The 20,482-nt window shown below is 54.4% G+C and overlaps 2 protein-coding genes across 5 annotated transcripts; one reads left to right on the top strand and one right to left on the bottom strand.

The window, feature by feature from the left end:
* Nucleotides 1-316: 316 nt before the first annotated feature.
* LOC136023466 (kelch-like protein 31) lies at nt 317-7,145 on the bottom strand. 4 transcript variants are annotated; one of them, XM_065697930.1, is made up of 4 exons: nt 6,291-7,145; nt 4,817-6,137; nt 2,901-4,112; nt 317-1,895 (listed from the first exon to the last, which is right to left on the bottom strand). In XM_065697930.1, exons 2-4 carry the CDS (start codon nt 4,846-4,848, stop codon nt 1,163-1,165), a joined length of 1,977 nt encoding a protein of 658 aa, XP_065554002.1. In that variant the 5' UTR covers nt 4,849-6,137; nt 6,291-7,145; the 3' UTR covers nt 317-1,162. The 4 variants fall into 4 exon arrangements, with proteins under 4 accessions (XP_065554002.1, XP_065554004.1, XP_065554003.1 ...); XM_065697932.1 differs by lacking the exon at nt 4,817-6,137 and having other exon boundaries at nt 6,291-7,144; XM_065697931.1 differs by lacking the exon at nt 6,291-7,145 and having other exon boundaries at nt 5,781-6,281.
* Nucleotides 6,966-20,378, top strand: ELOA (elongin A). Its single transcript, XM_065697928.1, has 11 exons — nt 6,966-7,120; nt 10,993-11,049; nt 12,244-12,362; nt 13,192-14,404; nt 15,405-15,519; nt 15,875-16,030; nt 16,443-16,540; nt 16,805-16,985; nt 17,491-17,602; nt 17,857-18,008; nt 18,502-20,378. Exons 1-11 carry the CDS (start codon nt 7,049-7,051, stop codon nt 18,561-18,563), a joined length of 2,337 nt encoding a protein of 778 aa, XP_065554000.1. The 5' UTR covers nt 6,966-7,048; the 3' UTR covers nt 18,564-20,378.
* The last annotated feature ends 104 nt before the right edge of the window (nt 20,379-20,482 follow it).

Below are 20,482 nucleotides of genomic sequence, written 5' to 3'. Positions count from 1 at the left end.
GTTGAGGGCCCTTTATGAAAGGGGCTGAGGGGATGAGTTGAGGCCCTTGGTGCCTCTGAACTGGGAATCAAACCCTGTGCCCTGGAGGGGCAGCTGGGATGAGCCAGCAGAACCCTGGAGCCAAGCTGCTGTCCTGGGTGGTGTGAGACCGAAGTGCCTGTACCTGCAGCTGGTGGAGTTGTTTCTGCCCCACAGATCATGGTGCTCTTAATGAGTGCTAGAAAACCTGAAGCAGTTAAAATCCCAAAGAGATTAGCTTCTTTGTTAAAATGCTTCACATGTGAACTTAAAACTGCTGTAATTACCCAGCCAGACATGCAAAGGTATGGTCTTTATTGTTTGAAGAGAAGATTCCCTGCTGGGCAGGGCAGCTCACACAAGTGGGGTTCAGGAACACCCTTTGCTTCTGCCTCTTGTGCTTGGTTTTCTCCTGCACGTTACAATAAAAAGCTACAGTAAAAAATTAAGGGTGAAACTCACTTCTATGCCAGTCTGCACATGCTCCCCCAGTCACTGTGCAGCGTTAACTCAAAGACCAGACCCTTCCTTTCTCAAGCCTGTTTGCAGTTGTAAAGCAGAGAAGTTTGCCAGCACTGCTCAGGATGGAGCCCACTCCAAGATACACAGGGCAGTGTGTGCTGTGCATGCTGAAACACACAGAGGGAAGTGGAACTTGAATGGGAATGGTGTTCTGCTGTGGTGTAGCTCCATGCTTGAGGTGAACTCCAGAGAGAGATTGGGAGTTCTCAGGGGAAGATCAGTTCCCGCATGAGAACTGTGGTGAGCAGCAAAAAGCAGCCTGCTTTGCTGAAGCTTTGTCTTGACATCTTTGTGGCACATTGGGGTTCCCTTCAGCAGCACATTGGCTTCCTGGATATTATTCCGCTGTGTTGTGCAAAGACCAGAACAAAACCAGGAGTGTTTGCCCTGATGCTCAGTGGCCCTGCTTGAGTAATCCCTGCCTCAGCTGTGGGATGGGGATGCAGGTAGCTCAGAAGACGTTCTTCTAGAGTGTTCCAAACTTGCTGTGATGGAACAAGAGTGTCTGAGGCTTTGCAGTGACTCCAGACAGTAGTGTGCCTCCCCATCCAGCTACCCCACACCTCTGAGCTCTGTCTCCTTCCCTCGCGGCTGGCATAAGCCATGTGGCACCCAGGGCTCTTTACGTGCTGGCTGCTGCTGAGCCCACAGAGCTGGCCCGAGACCTGGAGCTCAGGGAGCGTGGGAGGGTGATGGTGCAGCAGGAGACACCCACAGTGGCCTCAGGGAGGTCCTTGTCCTCAGCCCACTCATTGAGGTCGGGGTTGTAGCACTGAACACACTTCTGATACCTCTTCCCACTCTCGTTCCAGCCACCCACCAGGCACAAGCGCCCCTCCAGCAGAGCCACCCCAGCCGTGCTGACCCCCGTGGGCAGCGGTGCCATGTAACTCCACTGCCCCGTGACTGGGCTGTAGCACTCCACGGGCATCACATCCACCCGCTCGCCCTGGGGACCCACCTGGCTCCCACCCAGTACATAGGCTCGGTTGGCCACGGTGGCTGCGCAGTGCCAACCCCGGGGGGTGCTGAGCATTGCCTGCTCCCTCCAGGAGTCGGTGCTGGGATTGTAACAGAGCACGGTTCGGGAATAGGCATGGCTGATGTAGCCACCAGTGACCAGGAGCTTGCCACCGATGACGGTGGTAGCGTGGCAGCAGCGCGGTGTCTCCAGGCTCGTCTTGCTCTGCCAGCTGTTGGTGGTGGGCACATAGCACTCCACGGATGCCAAAGGGCCCTCGGCGTTGCGCCCTCCCACAGCGTAGAGGAGCCCATCGCAGGCACTGAGGCTGAAGTGTGACCTCCTGTGCTGCATGCTGGCCAGGTGCAGCCATGTGTTGAAGCGAGGGTCATACCTGGGGACAAAGGGAGATCTGTCTGCCCGGGACTGGCATCAGAGCCACAGGGAGAGGTGGGGCCTGCCAGGCATCTGCCTTTGGGGGGGCAGTTTGTGCTCTGAAGAACCTCTCTGCTTCTCCAGCAGTAAAACCCCCTCCTGACAGGCAGTGCAGATGGAGATGACAGCACTGCACAGGACTCCATCCTGCCTGTGACTGCTGGCATTGCTGCCGTAACTCTTGGGACGGCGCAGCAGTGCTCCTTCCATCACCGCTCTAAGCCTGGCTTAGAAATGGACAGAGCTATAGATCTGAGGTGCCTCAAGTACTATCACTGTCCCCTCTATTGGGTCTTGGTGGGTAGAAGAGGAGCTAGGGACAAGCCTTTCCTGCCCACTGTGCCAAGCCAAAGCCAAGCACATGACAAGAAGCCAGTTCCTGTGTGCCCGTGAGACAGGAGAGGGAACTGGAGCTGTCAGGTCCCCAGAGCAATGCCACAAGGACTAAGGCCAGGCTGGAGAAGGAGGATGAGCATCTACTGGCCAGAAACAGGAAGTCAGTGGGTCCCTTCAGCCTCCCTTGGTGCAGGAGAAAGAGCCCAGGACAGCTCCTATCTGCAGTGGGGTGATCAGCACCCACACAGCGCTGGCCTCGAGCAGTGCTGACACTGCCATTGTGTGTTGAGTCTCAGGTGGCTGAGCCAAGCCATGGGCAGAGCCACTGGGGAGGTCAGGTTTATGTTGCAAACCAAATACTGCGTGTCAGGTTGCCATGGTTACTGCTTTTTTTTTTTTAGTAGTAATCCCTTGGGCATCCAGTGAGAGGTTTATGGGGATTCAGGAAACAAACCTTGTCATTTAAATGATGAAGAGAGACATGGAGGTGAAGAAAAGGAATCCTGAAAGGCAACAGGAATCTTACAGGCAGTAAATAGACCTTAAAATGAACCCAGGCAAACCAGAGAGCAGGTCAAGGCTGGCCCTAGATTGAACCCCCTGCATGGCCGCATGGGGCCTGTCTTACCTGCTCAGGCTGCTGACAGCATGCTTGGCCTGGTTCCTGGCATCGTTCTGGTCTTCCCCACCTGCAATGTAGATGAATCCATCCATCACCACCACACACTGGTTAAAACTCTTTGCTGGCATCTCTGTCAGCTTATGCCAGTTTCCCTCTGCATCCCTGTAGCTGATCTCCCTGCTCAGAGCCTTCTCGGTCAACGCTGGACGACCCCCAACTGTGACAAGCACCCTCTGGCCTCCCCGTATCCTGGTTCTCCGAGACTGAAGGCTGTTCTGCTGGTGGGGGAGCAGGTGGTAATTCATAGCATCGACAAGGAGCTTGTGGCACTGCGGATCTTGCATCATGCGTGGCACAGGCTGCACATGGTTGACCAGGTCTGGAGCAGACATTGTGCCAAAGCGAATGTTGCTCAGGAGGTCGGCAGCATACCGGACCCGTTTCGGGTCAAACTCCAGCCACTTGACAGCAATCTGGAAGGCAGCAACCTCGCTGGGTATCTGCAGGCCATCGTCCATCAGCAGCTCATTGACCTGATCAAAGGGGAGCTTCATGAACTGGTCAGTCTTGGAGAACTCCAGGAAGTTTTCCCGGATGAATTTCCATGTGGCATCTTTCACCTGGCTGAGGCCGAAGTTGGCGGAGATGTTGGCGATGTAGACGCAGTTCTCCACAGCCATCTCCCGGATGAGGAAGTCGCTGCACATCTTCAGCAGCGCCGGTACCTGCAGCCGGGTGGCCGCGGCGATGGTGCTGCCGATGGTGTAGAGTGAGAGGCTGAGCTTGCCTGTGTAGGCATAGGTGATGGTGGTGGCGAGGCCCAGCGGGGACACGTCGCGGAGCTCCACGTGGTGCAGCTGAGGGTCCCTCTGCAGCAGGCAGTGGAAGTACTCGCTGCAGGAAGCCAGGACGAGTTTATGCACCTCGAAGGACTTTGCTTTGGTGGTGATGGTGAGGTCGCAGAGGAACCGCTTCTGGCGCATCTGGTTCATCCCCTCCAGAAGGCTGGCTCCATGCTCCGGGGCTTCGACCTCCGTGGCTGTGCAGTGGAAGCCGTTGGAGCCGCTGTCGTACAGACTATTCAAGTGATTGAGGTGTTGGACATCCAGCAAAGCATCTTCCACCGTCACCGGGGGGCTGGGTGCAGCCTCTTTATCCACCTTGGGCTTCTTGGGGGCTTTCTTTTTGGGTGCCATCTTGGTAGAACCAGAACGGGACCTGGGGGGAAAGGAGAGGTGAGGAGCCCTGGAGCAGGGGTGCAGGCATCCTGCTGCTCTTTGACATTCAGTGAAACAAAGGGAAACCTCCCACTGGCTCAACACTCTTTGGGTCAGGCCAAAGGAAGGATGGGATCTGCCTCTCAAGCCCTGTGTGAAAGGCATTGAGGGCCATGACTGCAAGAGGGGATCCTCAACTCTCGACCAGTGCCAGCACTGTGATGAAAGAGGACTGGGATTTTGGGTGGAACTGGGAGCACCCACTGGTTCCTGGGGTGCGGGGCCATGCTTGCTCTGCTGGCTGGGCTGACACAGACTCCAGACAGAGCGAGCCAGCCATCACAGGGTGTGTTTCTGCTGACTCAAGCCCACGTCAGACGGGGGTGAATCAAGTCCCAGCGGCTCTGACAGAGGCTCCTACACAGCAACAAGCTAAGATGAACCCCAGCACTGCAGGGAAAGGGGGTTCATGTCCCCCTCAGCCCCTTGGGCACGGCGAGGCATCTGGCCGACCGCTTGGGCTCTTTGGGGTCAGGGTGCAAGTGAAGGGGGGAAGAAAAACGAAGAACAGTAACGCAGGTTTTGAATGTTCCCCAGTTCCAGACTGAAACTTGGCAGGGACTTGAGCTCCTCTGAGGGAGCTCAGGGCAGCCAACATATGAGGGAAGAGATCTGCCAGCCAGAAATAGCTGTTACTGCGCTCACATGTCTGGGGACTGTTTGTTGCACTTGGCCATCAAGATCAGGTTGCTCGGAACTGAGTCATCGGCTCGTATTTAGCAAGGACAAGGGGGAAATGATGAGACTTCAGCAGAAAAATATGGAGAAGGGAAAAGTTTGGTCCAAGTCCCTGCTGGAAAAGGGGATTCAGGGCTGAGCCCGAGGGGGAGCAGCGGGGCTGGCCCTGCTGCAGGGAGCCAAGGGGACTCAGGAGCAAAGCCCCAGGCACTTGAGCCATCCCTGGCATTGCGGTGTTCCATGGGGATTACCCCACTTTACACCACGGAGAGCTCATCTGTCGCAGTGTCACATCCTGGAGCGGGCATCAGGCCCTCTGGAACTCGGGTGTAAATCCTGTTCTCTCTGTGTGTGTTTGAACGCGAAACGGCTTCTGACACACAGCTCCAGGCTGGGAAAAGGAACCGGGATTTACCCTATCCCAGCAACAGCACTCGGATATTCCCAACCACACCTTTTGTTCCCCATTCCCCAGGAAAATTTGCAGGCTCAGCTTTTCAACCAAAATACAGGTGAAATATTGGAATTTCTCAGGAAATTCCAATGTTTCTCCAGCTTTTCTCCCCAGATCCCTCGGACCCGTGTCCTGCCATACAGCACTGCCAGAGCATCCCTGCTGCCCGACAAAGCCAAAGGGAAGCAGGACTTGTCCCATCCCCAAAAGCCACCTTAACTCCTCCAGGAAAGCCCAGCAATGAAGCTGGTTTCTCCATCCCATTCAGGAGACAAGGAGGAATTTGTTCTGGGATAAACCAGGTGTCCTCTAACTGCATCCCACACAAGCACAGCGGAGCCATGAGATGCTTTGGGCTCGGTGATGTCCATGGCTTCCTTCCTGTCCCTTTGGACACCTTTGTCAGGCTCCCATAGGAAACACGTGCTCGTGATATTGCAGCGGGTGGCTGCGGGAGGGCAGAGCGACCTTTCCTACCTGCACTTGAGTTAAGATGGGACACCGTGCCTGCTTCTGGCTGCAATACCACTGCAGCCACCTGGAAGGGGTGGTTTTCCTACGGCTTAATCCCGGCTGCTGGATTAATCTGGGGAGCTGGAATAGTTTCAAGGAGGCCGCAGACAGAAGGAAGACGGCTTCTTTCTGGCTGTTTAAACTCCTCTTAAACGACAGCCGTTGTCCTCACGTCCATCCAGCGCTGCTGATCTCAGCCCCGCACCATAGTCCCGAGCGCACGGCACAGCAGGACCCACGCCGCTCGATGCCGCAGCCTCAGGGAGTTCCAACGGGCCGATTTCCTCCAGTATCCCACCGAACAGAGCTCCTGTCCTTCACCTGCCCCGGCCCCCAGCGCAGGGGCTGAACGCTGCAGCCCTGGGCACTGCTGCTGCCAGCCCCGGGCTCGGAACCCGCTCTCCCAGTGCCGTTCCTTCCATCCCCGTGCCCCGCACAAGCCCTGCAGGTCCTGCCGGCCGGGGCTGCTCTTACCTTGCCGTTAAGCCCGGTGAGTCCAAGGGGAAGCTCTGGGCAGCGCAGGGCCCCTCCGCTTGCCCCACGGGACATCCTCCTGCCTGCTCGCTGCCAGCTGGCGGCTCTTATCGCCTCCGCGTCTAGAACGGCTTTTGGGGTGAGGGGAGGGCAGCCACGGCAAGGGCTGCGCTCAGGTAGCGCTGCTCCAGCCAAGGGCATGGCTGCAGCCGGCCCCAGCAGCGGGGCAGGGTTACCTGGGCACTGCCAAGGGCACAGGGAGGCAGCCAAAGGCCCGGCTCCACTGCCGAGGGGCGCAGCAGGGATGATGTGGGGAGACATCGCCCTGCTGCTGCTGCTGCTGCTGCTCCCCCCGTGCCTGAGGAGCCCCAGGCCTGGAATAACGCAGCCTTTGGCCCTGAAGGAATCTAAGCTCCTGCTCTGCACGCGTTCCAGCAGCCGTGCTGGAGCCATGTGCGTTTGGGAGGCAAAGAGACTGGGCACGGAGCGGCTTTTGCGCTGTGCTGACCATGGCGGAGCGGCTCCTCAGCGCTGCGCTGCCCGCACTCAAGATGGCGCTGCCCCGGCGCCGCTGCCAGGCCCCAACATGGCACCCGCAGCGCTCTGCCCTCACCCATCATGGCCGCCACCGGCCAGGGCAGCGCAGCGCCGCTTCCGCTTCCTGCCCTTAGCCAAGATGGCGGCGGCGGCGGGCAGATGCCGTGCGGGCAGCGGGCGGTGAAGCCGTTTCCGCCGCCGCGGCCTGGCCAGCAATAAAAATGGCGGCGTCGGTGCTGGAAGTTGTGGGCAAGCTGCAGTCGCGGCTGGCGGGGAGCTCCGAGCCCAAGAAGGTGACGGGGGGGGGGGGGGGACACGGCGGCGGCGCGGCCGGGGCTCCCCTTCCGCGGCAGGGCCGGCGGGGCTGGGGGTCGGGAGGGCCCGGGCCGTCCCGCGGGGTGGGGGGGGGGGGGGGGCTCGGGGAGCGGGGCCGGGCCTGCGCTGCTCCGGAGTGCCCTGCCCGGCCGGGGCCGCGGCGGGCGGCTCTGCCTGCGGGCAGAGCTCGGGGCTGTCCCGGGTGGGATCCCCCCCCCGGTCCCGGTGCTGCCGGCCGGGGCTGGCCGCGCAGGCCCTGCCTGCCACGCTGGAGGCCCCGCCGCGGCGGGCGGGGGTCCCCCCCGGGGCTCAGCGCCGGGGCAGGCGGGCAGCGGGAGGGAGGCCTTGGCGGAAGAGTCCTGCCCTGGTGACGCGTTCGTGCTCCAGAGCCGCGGTGCCCGCACCGGGGGGACGGGAGGCCAGGCCCGGCCCGGCCCGGCCGCGGGGGGCACCGGGAGGCGCGGGGCGGTGGCACGGAGCCGCTGAGCGCTGGCTCTGCCCCGGTCCCTGCGCTGGGCTGGGGGAAGCTGCTCGCTGCCCCTCGCCCGTCTCCACGAGGGAACGTGCCCGCTGCCAGAACCTGTTGCCCGGTGCGGCTGCTGAGTGCTCCAGCCCGTCCGGTGACACGGGGCTGCGGGTGGAGGCAGCTCCTGCCGAGCGCTGGGCTGAGCCGCCTTGCTCTGCGGCTGCAATCCGGAGCCGCGCTGGAGCTCCGGTGAGGGCCCAGCACGTGCTGCCATCCCTGCCCTCGTACGTTAAGGGAGGAGCATCTGGTGTGCCGGTTTGCAGGTGTCCGGTGCGCGTTTCACTTAGTTCAGGTGCACGAGGGCGCAGATGGGGCCGTGGAGCCGCTCTGCGCTCGGCTGACCTCGACCGAGGCGCACGGCTCGCTTCCCAGGACCTCCCACTGCCCACGAGGATGGATGGACACCGAGCTGCTCAATTGCCACCCCTTGCAAGAGAGGCCCCCGTACCCAGCTCCAGCCGTGCCAGGAGTGAAGCAATGAGAGGCTCAGGTTCCTTTTCCTCTCAGCCAAGACCAGAGCAGGGTTTAACTGGTAGGGAGCTGAGGGACTGCTGAGGACTCGGTTCCAGGGGGTTTTGGGCTCTCTGGTGCTGAAGGCACGTGCAGGACTTCAAATATTGGCTCAGCGCGTTGGGCGCAGGGAGTCGCTGCTCCCGTTTCCTGACCCTTGCGTCAGCTCGGGCAGTAACTGCCTGTCTGTGCTGCTCGGGCATTGCAAGTCTCTGGGTGCTATTTGCACAGGCTGACTCTTCCTCCAGTAACCCTATGGTGGTGTCGTTTCTCTGTTGATCCTAAGAAGTTTTGCAAAGGGAGGGAGAGGTGCTGAGCATTTTCAGGCTGCTGTTAGCAGGATAAGGGACGTTTCCTTCCCCAGCAGAAAGGGTTGTACTCCTTGTATGTCTCGTACCTTTCCAACTGTGTCCTTGGAAGTGTGATTGTAGCCTTGAATCTAGCTGCCATTGCGTTGTCCCTATAGGTTGTGCATCATCTGAGCACCTTCCTGTGTTGGAAAGCAACAGGTTCCTCAACCGTTCTGTAGCAGATACAGCTTTACCTGTGAGCGGGACAGGTCCTCAGCACCTCTGGGTGCTATCCACACGTTGCACCGTTTCCAGCCTTTGGTTTTCTGGTCTTGCCCTTTGGAGTTATTTTATCAGTAATGTCACAGAGGAAGTTTTCATGGCTCGTGTCTTGTGGGGGCTTGAAACTCTGCCCTGCACTGGGCTGTTTGAGAAGAGCTTTTTCATCTGTATTTCATCTGGCAGGCTCTGTGTTTTCTGTCTTCTGCCTGGCCCCCTTTTCTCATAGGATCTTGGTTAGTTCTGAGCTGAGCTGCCAGGTTGGAGTCTGCTTGGCTGGGTCCTGGGGGATGTACACCACCAGCTCGTTTCCATAGGAAATACGGATTAACACAAGTTCTCCCCCCCCGCTGCATCGGAGCTGCCTCCCTTGGCGCGTCTCATGCACACGGGCTTGGGCTCCGCAGAGGCTGCCAGCAAAGAGAGGTTTTGCTGTGCTGTATGAACACAGCTCCCAAACGTGGCCTTCCTGGGGTGTTCCCAGGCTGCGTGCCGCTTGGATGGCATCAAGGAGCACGGGTTTTGATGGCTCAGATTGCCAGATAAGCGCGTTACCGATGACGCAGGTAACAAAAACGCCCCGTTTCCTGATGGCATCGTTTGAGGATTTTATTGCTTGGCCGGGAAGTCTGCTGAGCTCGGATTGCGTGAGCATCCCTCATGAGCGTGCAGGTGTCCAAGCCTGCTGAAGGGACACGTAGGCAGCGTGTGGCCTCTCGGAACATCAGCTCTTGCTTTCTGGTTTCGTTAAGATGTGGGGGGGGGTTTCCAGCCGCTGCCTGCGGTGAGAACTGGAATGAGCCAGTTCCCCATGAGATGTGCTCCTGATCACATGTGTAGTCCCCTGGTCTCAAACCACACTTCCTATATGAAATCCAGAGATGAGCCCCATTGAGAACAGTGCTTTTCTGTTTGGAATTCGGCCCTGAAGGCAGCAAATTACTGAAGAGCAAAAAGAGCTGTGGAAGATGCTACGGTGGAGTGTAGCTAGAAAATAATTGGGAGGCTTTAAGGAGTTTTCTTTCGTCAGCTGAGGAAGGCAGTGGAGCACGTTACCTGCCTCAGATCCTGTGAATCCTAAAAGTTAAATAGCTTTTAACTAATAGCTAAAAGTGGGGGGAGACTCTGTGCTCCCCGGAGCTGCAGGGACAGAGGGCTTGAAGACCCAGGTTACAGCACAGCAAGAGCTGCTGCACCCCCATCAGCTCACAGGTGCTGGAACATGGTTACTGGTGGTGTCACTGTCTTGCTCTTCTAAAACAAACACGAAAACCTAAACCTTTGGTCATGGTAATTAAGACCTAAATATAATGGAGTGGTTGCTGGTGAACAGAAACCGTGCTGTGGTTCTGCTTCAGCTGCATGAGCCCTTATCTCTGTCTTGAGGAGATATTTTCTCTCTGAAAGTAATCAACCCTTCAAGTCGGCTAAAAGAACTTCCTTCCTTCAAAAGGAAGGCAAGCTCTAAACCTCTCTGATCCTTGCACAGTGCAAGAGGAGGTGATTGGAACAGCTTAGGTCAATGGTGCTAATTTGAGCATGAGCAGAGTGCTTTAGAGAGAAGATCTTCTGGATCAGGGACAGCCCTTTGTATGGGATACAGCACAGCAGTGCTGAACAAAGCCTGGGCTGTATAGGGGCTGTAATAATGCTGATGGGGCTGGTCTGTGGCTAGAGCTGAGCTGTGGGAAACAACGTGAGGAGCAGCAGTGCTGTCAGATGTGCAGCTGAAACATCAGTGAAGTGATGCCCCAAACCTCCCTGCTGGCAGAGGTACAGGTGCATCCCCTTCACCTGCATCTAGCAGTCTGCCTTGCCCCAGTGGCCAGTTTGCAGAACTTTAGGAAGGACTTTTCCCCCCTGCCCCTCTCAACAAGGAATGCCATTCTCAGCACCACCTTCCGACAGCCACAAGCTTCCAAGTCCTTCCACTTACTGTGCAAGAGCTGTGGGTGTCTGTTCCTGATGCTTTCAGCCAAAGGTGCTGAAAGCCCTGTGTGAAGAAAGCACTAACAGAGTGTATTGTAAGACTCCTAAGATGGGCCCTCGTAGGCAAAGAGATGATAATTCCTTTACAGTTGCCCCTCATGTTCAGCTCTCGGGAGCTTGGTTTGGAATGAGAGCAGCTGTCTGCCACTTGCATCTTTCTGACAAGCTCTCACGCAGTGCTGGGTTCTCTTCCTTTCTGGTGGTGCTGTGTGGTTCAGGATGACAAGTGTGAACGCTTTCCTCCTTGTCTCCACAGCTGCTGAAAAGTCTGAAGAGGCTGTCTGAGCTGCCCATCACGGTTGACATTCTTGTGGTAAGAGCTGTGAAGTCTCTCAGGCTTCCACCATGTCTGTCAAGGCACAGGGATAATTGTTTGTCGTGGAGTGGGGTGTGTTGCCTTGGCCACCTGCGACAGCACCATGTCACAGGCACTGCTGGGATGAGGTTCTAGATTCCAGGCACAGAGAATCAGAGCAGGTGCAAAGCCACAGGGGATGGTTTGGTATCCTCAGCTCTTCCAAAAGCTTATTGCTTGACTGAGATGTGAGTCGGGGTGGATCCTAACAGTAACTGAATGAGCATGGAGTTAGGAAACGCTAATCCTCAGAATTATTAGAGACTTCTGTCTTCAGACTTACCAGTGGCCATGCTAAATACTAGCTTGGCTTATTAACACAATTAATTAGTGTTTGACAAGGGAAAAGTTAAGTTGTCTTTGATTTACTGAATGCTAATAAATGATATTCGTATCCTGGGCCGCATCAAAAGGAGCGTGACCAGCAGGGCGAAGGAGGTGATCCTGCCCCTCTGCTCTGCTCTTGTGAGACCTCACCTGGAGCATTGTGTGCAGTTCTGGTGTCCTCAACATAAAAAGGACATGGAACTGTTGGAACAAGTCCAGAGGAGGCCACGAGGATGATCAGGGGCTGGAGCACCTCCCGTATGAAGACAGGCTGAGGAAGTTGGGGCTGTTCAGCCTGGAGAAGAGAAGGCTGCGTGGGGACCTCAGAGCAGCTTCCAGTGTCTGAAGGGGGCCTACAGGGATGCTGGGGAGGGACTCTTCATCAGGGACTGTAGTGACAGGACAAGGGGTAACGGGTTCAAACTGAAACAGGGGAAGTTTAGATTGGATCTAAGGAGGAAATTCTTTCCTGTTAGGGTGGTGAGGCACTGGAATGGGTTGCCCAGGGAAGCTGTGAGTGCTCCATCCCTGGCAGTGTTCAAGGCCAGGTTGGACAGAGCCTTGGGTGACCTGTTTTAGCGTGAGGTGTCCCTGCCCATGGCAGGGGGGTTGGAACTGGATGATCTCAATGTCCTTTCCAACCCAAACTATTCTATGGTATCTGCTGAAAACTCAATGTATGTGATATCCTCGCCCTTTGATCAAGAAGGTTTACTTCTGCCTACAGCACTGGGTAGCAGGTGAACTTTAGTCACTTGGAGTTTAGCAGAGGGGGGAATGCCGACTGGTTTGTTGATGAATTCATGTCTTGGCTCTCTCATGAAGGAGACGGGTGTTGGGAAGACCGTGAACAGCTTACGGAAACATGAGTTGGTGGGAGACTTTGCCAAGAACCTTGTAGCCAGGTGGAAGAAGCTCGTGCCGGTGTCCCAGGAGGCAGACAGGTACGTGACCCTCTTCACTTGGCGTTGTTATATTCTTGCAGTGGAGACCATAAACTTTTCTGGCCAAGGAAGCACAGCGACGGCTCTGGAAAACATTGTAACACGAATGTGCTAACCCTGCATGGGGTTTTTGCCTGGTTTTGGCATTAACTTCCTGCCTCTGGTAGCCGCAGTGCCTTGGGCTGCTGACGCTGCAGTTTGCCGTGAAAGAAGGGGCCGATTTTCAAGAACTGGTAGTTTGATGAAGAGATTAACAGTAGATGGCAGGAAAATGCCCTTAATGAAGCAAGAGATGCAATCTGCGTGCTTCCCATTTTACAGTGCTCGAGAGAGGAAGTTGTCGGCCCAAGTGAAGAAAGCGGCTTGCTTTGAAAGGCTTTGGTGTGCAAGCATCCTATGGAAAGCGCAGGTTGATGCTAGCAAGCATGCTGCAGTAACCAAGCTGTGTACAACTCGGCAGTGAGATGGTTTAGATTGTCAGGTTTTCATGATCATTTCAAGGGCTGTGGCATCCCTGCATGCTGAGCAGGCACCATGCAGCTGGGAGTGTGCAGGCATGGAGGAGTCTCTGTATGCATCCATCTCTGCTTGCCAGTGAAGTGTGAAGTCTGAGTCTAACCAAATGGCTTAATGAATTCCTGCACTAGAACTGTAGTTCCTAAATCCCTGAATGCTGCTGTGCCTGAGGGAATTTGTGCTTTCCTTGCCACAAAACTACCGGATACAACTGGAGTCTTCTGTAAGACAGGTTCCCATCCATGTGGTCCATGGGGAGTGGTTCTTCTTGTATTTTGATGGTTTAATCTATTTTGTTTTCTTGTCCCTTTAGAAATAACGTAGATTCTGAAGACCGTGACTATGAGAGGAGCAGTTCAAGCAAAAGACATCAGGAATCCTCCCTCAGAGAGGATGAGGAACCTGATCAGGAGTATTCAGAACCCTTCCAGCCATCTTGCAGCCAGTCTTATAGCCCAGATCATAGGGAAAAGAAGTCCAAAAGGTATCCTAGGCCTGAGAGAGTCCATGAGACTTACGGCTATAGCAGCCACGAGGGGAAGGGCTGGGGCAGATCTTCCCCAGTGCTCTCTTCAGATCAGGAGTATTCGGACTGTGGACAGGCTGGGTCACCTGAGCCAAGTGAGAGCCCTCAGGACATGTACACAGACCCTTATGGCTCTGAGGAGCAGGAAGAACCAACAGTATTTCATCGGAAAGCCAGTAAAGGCCACAGCTTTCAGGAGAAGCTGCAGGGAGGCCGGGAAAGGAACCCCGGTGAGTTCCATGACAAAGGGAACATGAGTCGAAGCAAAGAGCATAAGTCTCACAAGAAGCAGCGACTTGATGGCAGAGAGGAGGACAGGAGCTCTGCCTTCAGCCCGGAGAGATTGCACAAAACCTCTTTGAAAGAGCAGCTCCAAGAGGCCCCTGTGGCAGGGGGCAGCAAGGACAAGCAGAGGACGTCAGACGGCATCAAGAAGGAGAAGAACCGAGAGAGCGGTGCTTCCAGAAAGGAGAAGCTGCACATGGTGCCGCACGCAGGGGAGGCTTTGGACAACCACGTTAAGAAGCAGAAACATCGGGACTCTGAAAAAGGCAAATTGGAAAAGCCCAAGTTGAGCTTGGAGACCTCGAACTCTGAGCGGGAGAAACGGAAAGCTGAGAGTGACTCCTCAAACAGGGTGAAAGAGAAGGGGATTTCTGGGAGCTTAAAATCTGCAGAGGGGAAGCGCAAAGCCTCTGACGTGGACAAAAAGTCTGTGGGCTTCTCCTCCAGCTTTGGGGAGGGGGAAGTGGAGGATGAGTTTGAGCAACCAACGATGTCCTTTGAGTCGTACCTCAGCTACGACCAGCCCCAAAAGAAGAAGAAGAAAGTGGTCAAACCTTCTGGGCCAGCTGGGGAGAAAGACCGAGGGCACAGCAAACAGAACGGATCCAAAGCCAGTACCAACAGCTCGAGCTCGAGTTGGAAAAGTCCAAGCCACAAGCGAACAAGTGAGAAAAAAGCAGAGAAGAAAGTACCAGAGTCTCCTAAACCAAAGAGGGTAAGGCTGTGAGGGCTTTGAAGCATCTGAAAGTGAACAAAGGAGGTGGGAGCGGCTGCTCCTGGTCCTGCAGGCGTTGCTGTGTGCTGTTGGAGTGGGACTCTGCTGGAAAAGCGGGTGAAGAGGGAGGGGAGAAGAGAAAAGCAATAGGTAAAATGCATTTATACAAAAACAGGGAGAATAAAAGAGAACAAGGATGCTGGGGAAGGACTCTTCATCAGGGACTGTAGGGACAGGACAAGGGGTAACGGGTTAAAACTTAAACAGGGGAAGTTTAGATTGGATATAAGGAGGAAGTTCTTTACTGTTCGGGTGGTGAGGCACTGGAATGTGTTGCCCAAGGAAGCTGTGAATGCTCCATCCCTGGCAGTGTTCAAGGCCGGGTTGGACAGAGCCTTGGGTGGAATGGTTTAGTGTGAGGTGTCCCTGCCCATGGCAGGGGTTGGAACTGGATGATCTTAAGGTCCTTGCCAACCCAACCTATTCTATGATAACTTCAGCTAAATACTTTGCCATTCATTCTGGTAAGTGCCTTGGGTTAGAGGCTTCCTTCATTCAGTTCATGAGGTTTCTCTCTCTACCACCACTGCAGAGTCTTTTTGCAGGAGGTGGGAAGGAGAAGAGACAGAACAGGTAAATGAGTGTTTGAGATCAAGGAACTGTTTTTGCCAGCCTTCTCTTGTGTTTTCTCTAGTTCTTTGCACTGTTAATCTGACTTGGGTTCTTGCCAGAGGCCTTCAGCACTGAGCCAAGTAGGTTAAAGATATTCATGGCTTGTACTGGAGGGAGCTGAGTGATTCAGCTCCCAAATTTTGGCTGCTTTGCCTAGATAGAGCCATGCAGAAGTGCAGCCCCCCTGAGGCTGTTTCCTGATGCAGTCGGTGTTGAGTGGCTTCTACAAAACACAGCCCAAATGCAGCTCAGTGCTCTTTGTACACCAGGAGGATGTAACATTCTTGTGCACTCTTGGCTTACTTGCATGTACCTCCTCTCCTTCCAGATACTTTTAGATGCGGTACCAACGTTACCAGAGATCCCACTGCCTCCAATCCAGGCCAATTACCGCCCTCTTCCTTCAATCGAGTCCATTACCTGCTCCCAGACGAAAAGGAAAGGTATGTTGGCCAGGAAACAGGCTGCAGCCATCATTTGTGGGAGGGAGTGGGAGCAGCTGCTGCCTGGCTTCAAGTCTTCCTGTTGGGGTCTGGTGTCTTGCCTCTGGTGCCCAGAGTTTTCCGAAGGTGGTTGTTTTCCCATGTGCTCTTCCATTGGGAAGATCCTTTGCTGACCCTTCTTGCGGCTTGGCCTTTGGAATTGCCTTTCCTGAAGCTAGTTTGCAGGTCTCTTGGAGAAGCCTTAGCCCTTTAGGTTGCTTCTGGGTGACTCCCAGTTTGTGTCTGCTGTGCCATTCATAAGGGTGAGCTCTTCTTTTCCCTGTTCCCTTCTTACCCCAAGTCTTTCCCTTTGCAGCAGTGTCCTCGCCGGTTGAAGAGAGCGAAGCAGGTTTCACAGGGCGCCGGTTGAATTCAAAGATGCAAGTGTATTCAGGCTCTAAAACTGCCTACCTCCCCAAGATGATGTCTCTGTATCAGCAGTGCATCAGAGTCCTCAGTAACAACATTGACTGTGAGTACCTTTCCTTATCTGTGTGGCTCACGCTGCCCTGCAGGTACACTGAAGTCTTGGTGACTTGTTTGTACATATCCCAGCAGTTGCATGTGAAGTTGTCCTTGTCACAAGGCATCCTAACCGCTGTGGGACAGAGCTCTCTCAAAGCTTGGGTACTGCAGGAAGCAGCAGTCCATGTGCTTGGGGGAGTGCTGAAGCACTGGAAGTAGTGGCCAACAGAGCCATTTGGAGTTCCTGGTGCCTGATGCCTTGTTAGTGCTATTGCACTCATGGTTCCTTTCTCCTTCCCCTTGTACTGCTTAGTTTCGTGCAGCGCTGCAGTTTCCTCCGCTGCATTTCAAGGTGTCAAACCCTTTCCTCAGCAAGGAGGGAGCAGGGTAAATACTTTGTGCATCTTGCTTCTCTCTAGCAATCTATGAAGTGGGTGGTGTCCCTTTCTCCGTGCTGGAGCCAGTATTGGAGAGATGCACCCCAGAGCAGCTGTACCGCATTGAGGAATGTAACCATGTGAGTGCCTTGGCCTGGGGAGGTGACGGTGACATGCGGGAGTGGTTCTGTCCTCATCTGCAATAGCAGAACAGTAAAGAACAATGCTCTGCTCAACAAGAGGTGGCTTTTGCTGTCCTGACCTCCTGGATTTGCCGCCTGCCCATCTCTTGCTGCAAGCAGGCCCCTCTGTGGCATTCCAGTGACTTGGCAGTATCTGATGCTGAAGGAGAGGGGAGTGAAGGTGTCGGGAGGGATCCCAGCTCACGTGTGGGTTTGCTTCAGGTCCTCATCGAGGATACGGATCAACTGTGGCACAATCACTGTCTGCGAGACTTCAAGAACGAGAAGCCAGAGGAGTTTGAGTCCTGGCGGGAGATGTACCTGCGGCTGCACGACGCGCGAGAGCAGCGGCTGCTCATGTTGGCGCGGAACATCGGCTCTGCTCATGCCAACAAACCCAAAGGTAAAGGAGGGCTGAAGGAGCAGAGAGGGGGCTGGGAAAGCTGCCCAGGAGATGTCTTTGTGTGGAGAAGGTCTTTGGGACTGACTGGTGTGGATCTAGGCCAATAGAGGAGTTGCTTGGCTCTCTGGTCTTACATGATGGCCTTTGCTCAGTGGTGTAGCAGACCCTCGATTTCATCTGTTGAAGTGGTGGTGCAGACCAGAGAATGTTCTGCAGCAAGAATGTGCAGGGCTGCAGAGGCATCTCCTTGAGTGGCTTCTCTGTGCTGGGGCTGAAGAAAACCATGGTGGGAGAAAGCATTCCTGCTCTTTGATCACTGTGAGAAGAGCTGACATGATCAGTCTGATTCCTCACAGCCCGTGTTGTCACAGCAAGAGGTTCAGACCTTAGGGAGGAGGCTATTGCCAGAGCTTTGGAATGGATGGGCTGGGGAGAGCAGGTTGGAGTTTGCTGTGGTAAGACAGTAAGTTGGATCTGAGCAGTGTTTCCCTCTGGCCTCCTACAGGTAGAGTGGCCAAAATGGCATTTGTGAACTCTGCAGCAAAGCCCCCTCGGGATGTACGAAGGAGACAAGAGAAGTTTGGAACTGGAGGACCTCTGCTGCCAGAGAAGACCAAGTGAGTGTTGCTCAGGAGCCCTTGCTGCTTGGGGCCTCTTCCTGCCAGCTCCCCCTCTGCAGCTCTGCATCCTGGCAGGGAAGGATTCTGTGTGTCCGGGAGGTCCTTGTAACTTGGAATAGCCTCTTCCTTGCTGGGAGTTGTGGAGATCCTGGTCACTGCTGGTTCCATGGGGTATCATGGCTTGTGTCTGACGAATTGCATCAAACCACAGTGAGTCCTTTTCTGAAATGCCTGTCCCATCTCTGTTCCAGAATAAAACCAGTCCTGTACACATCTAGCAAAAGCCACACTCGTGTGAGTGAGGAGCAGTCCTATGATGGGCCCAGCACCAGCAGTGCCCATTCTGTCCCATCTTCAGGTAGCACCTTCTCCTCCTACGACCCCAAGAAACCACCAGTGAAGAGTAAGTACAAACTGCACAACATCCCTGTGGTCTCCTAGATCTCTTCCTTTACAAGCACACAAATCTATTGCTTCTGCTGTAGGGAAATCCAGGCTGCGTGGGAGGGTTGGTGGTGGTGACCTCTCTCCCCTCCCTACTCCTTAGGGAGATAAAGGGAGAGGGCGATAAAGTCTGGTCAAACTTCTTGCACAGGGGAACATCTCATTCACCTTCCTGCTCAGTGCTGGCTGCATCAGCCTGCGCTTGATGGTACCAGTGCAGCAGAAACCCTGCCTTGTCCCTCCTGCTGTCCCTCTGTGTCTGTCCAGCTGTTTGGAACACTGGCACTGTAGTGCAGCTCCCTTTGGGAAAGAAACAGGGAGAGCTGAAGTGGAATTCTGTCTTGCCATGCAGAAAGCAGCTTTGAACTGCTCTTTGCTCTCCCAGCCTGGGACTGCTGTTCTCTTGTGGGGTTTTCTTGTTTGATTTGGGTTTTTTCCTTCCTCTGTTGCAGAAATTGCACCCATGATGGCAAAGACTATCAAAGCTTTCAAAAACAGGTTCTCTCGGAGATAAGCTTGCAGTGCAGATCTGGGACTTGCCCTCTGGTGGGGAGTGGCACTGAAGGGGGAGAAGGTACAGCCCTTTTCCTTGAACTCTTTGGAGGCTGCAGCTGCTGGGAGAAGCTTTGATCTGCACAAGACAACAGCACAGTATTTTATCTTCTATTCTGGTCCCTTTCTCAGTGTCAAGCCCCCTCTTTTCCACCTGCCCTTAACATCCTGTTTCTGGCTTTGTCGTCCGTCAAAAGAAGGGTGTACAAAACCTCCCGACGCAAGAAAATGTGAAGTCTTGGCACCTGCTGAGAGTGGAAGATCAGAGACTATTTACTATTTAACCTCTTCATAAATTATAAAATGGTTTTAATTAATATTTTGCCCCCTCTCCCGCTGGTATTTATGTTGCTCCCAGTAGTCTTCCCCCTCCTGATGCAGTGCGAGGGTCAGCCTCTCTGTGGCTCCATGTGGCTGAGTGGACACTGGGTGTCCTTCCTTGTGATCTGGTACCTCCTGGGCTCCCTGGGACAGGCAGCACCCATCTGCTCCCTAGTCTTTTGGCAAGTGTGTCAAGTCCCGAGGCTTTGCTCTCTGCTTGCGTCTCTTAATCTTTGCTCTTGACCTTCTCTCTGCTGTTACTGTAGATCTTGTCCGGATGCTTACATTGTTGTGCAGGGATGCCAAGAGCCACTGGGGACTTTTTCTCTGCTGCTGCTGTTGTCTTCTGCTGGCTACTGGGAAGAAAACTACAAAGGGCTTGGGGAGAAATTTTCCTGTGCACCAAGTCAGATTTTAACGTCTTTTTCCTTTGTTTTTTCCTTTTAATTGAGAAGGTTATAGGGGTCTTGGCCTCTGGAATTGGAAGCAGTTTTTAAAGATCAATGAAGGCATCAATTTGCCTTTTTTAGTAGGAAGAAGGAATATTTTTATCATGTTCCCTGTGTGCAATTGGGAAGGATTTATTTCCATTTTAAATCCTGGCTATTCCCTGTATGTCTGCCCCCACTTTGGAAAAAGCAAGGATTTTAGTCTTGGAACCTAAACCCACTTGCCTAGTGTTGGAGGGAAGTGAATAATGGAACGTGGTTTGTGTTTAATGTGTGTATGGGTGGTAGCAGGAGTTGGGGAATGGGTTGTACCTGGTGTCTGAGGGGCTAGAGCTCTGTTGCCCCTGGGTGTGGGCCATCGAGCCTGATTGTGGTGAGCGCTTCCACTTGTGGGTTACAAAAATGACCTCACCAGAGGCGGTGTGAGCAGGGGATGGAGCTGGGCAGACCCAGGTTGTGCAGGGGCAGGCGGCAGCACTGTCAGGGCTCAGAGATCCAACTGGGTCAGAAAGGGGAGAGGTTCTCCTGGTCCAAGCCATATTTGCTGCCTTGGGATTGTGCTGTCGAGGTGGAAAAGGTGTCGATGGTGGATGCTGTTGCTGCTGGCTTTGTGTGGCTGCGAAATGCTGAACCAGTGGAGTTGTCTGTGCACTGACTGGGACACCTTGCTGTGCTCCCTATAGGGCTCTAGAAAAATCCATGTATGCTTCTGATTTCTGTTGGATCCTGTCTTTGTTTTCCTCCTTTTTATTTTGTCTTTCTTTAAACCCATTCTGCACACCTGCCTCTTTATTTGGGCTTTTCTTTCCTTATTTTGAAGGTCTCGGAAAAATGTTCTCAGACTCTCACGTGCTGTAAGTTGGTTACAGTCCCAGATGCTTTAACGTCCCCGTGCAGCATTTCAGTGTGGTTGTGCTGTAAAATAATGGCTCCTTACTCTTGCATTTTTGCTGTATTTAATTTTGCTGTATTTTTAATTAGATAACAATATATTACCTTCTGCTGACTGTTGTGCTACCATTTATTTCTCCTCTGTACTTTGGGCTAGGGGCAGAGGGGGAGGGAAGTGGAGTCTGGTGTCAGGGCCAGGCCATGAGGGAGCCTTGAGCAG

The sequence above is a fragment of the Lathamus discolor genome, chromosome 18, assembly GCF_037157495.1.
Source record: "Lathamus discolor isolate bLatDis1 chromosome 18, bLatDis1.hap1, whole genome shotgun sequence".
NCBI lineage: Eukaryota > Metazoa > Chordata > Aves > Psittaciformes > Psittacidae > Lathamus > Lathamus discolor.
Note: the sequence above shows the minus strand (reverse complement) of the source record. Positions and strands in the feature narration are given on the sequence as shown.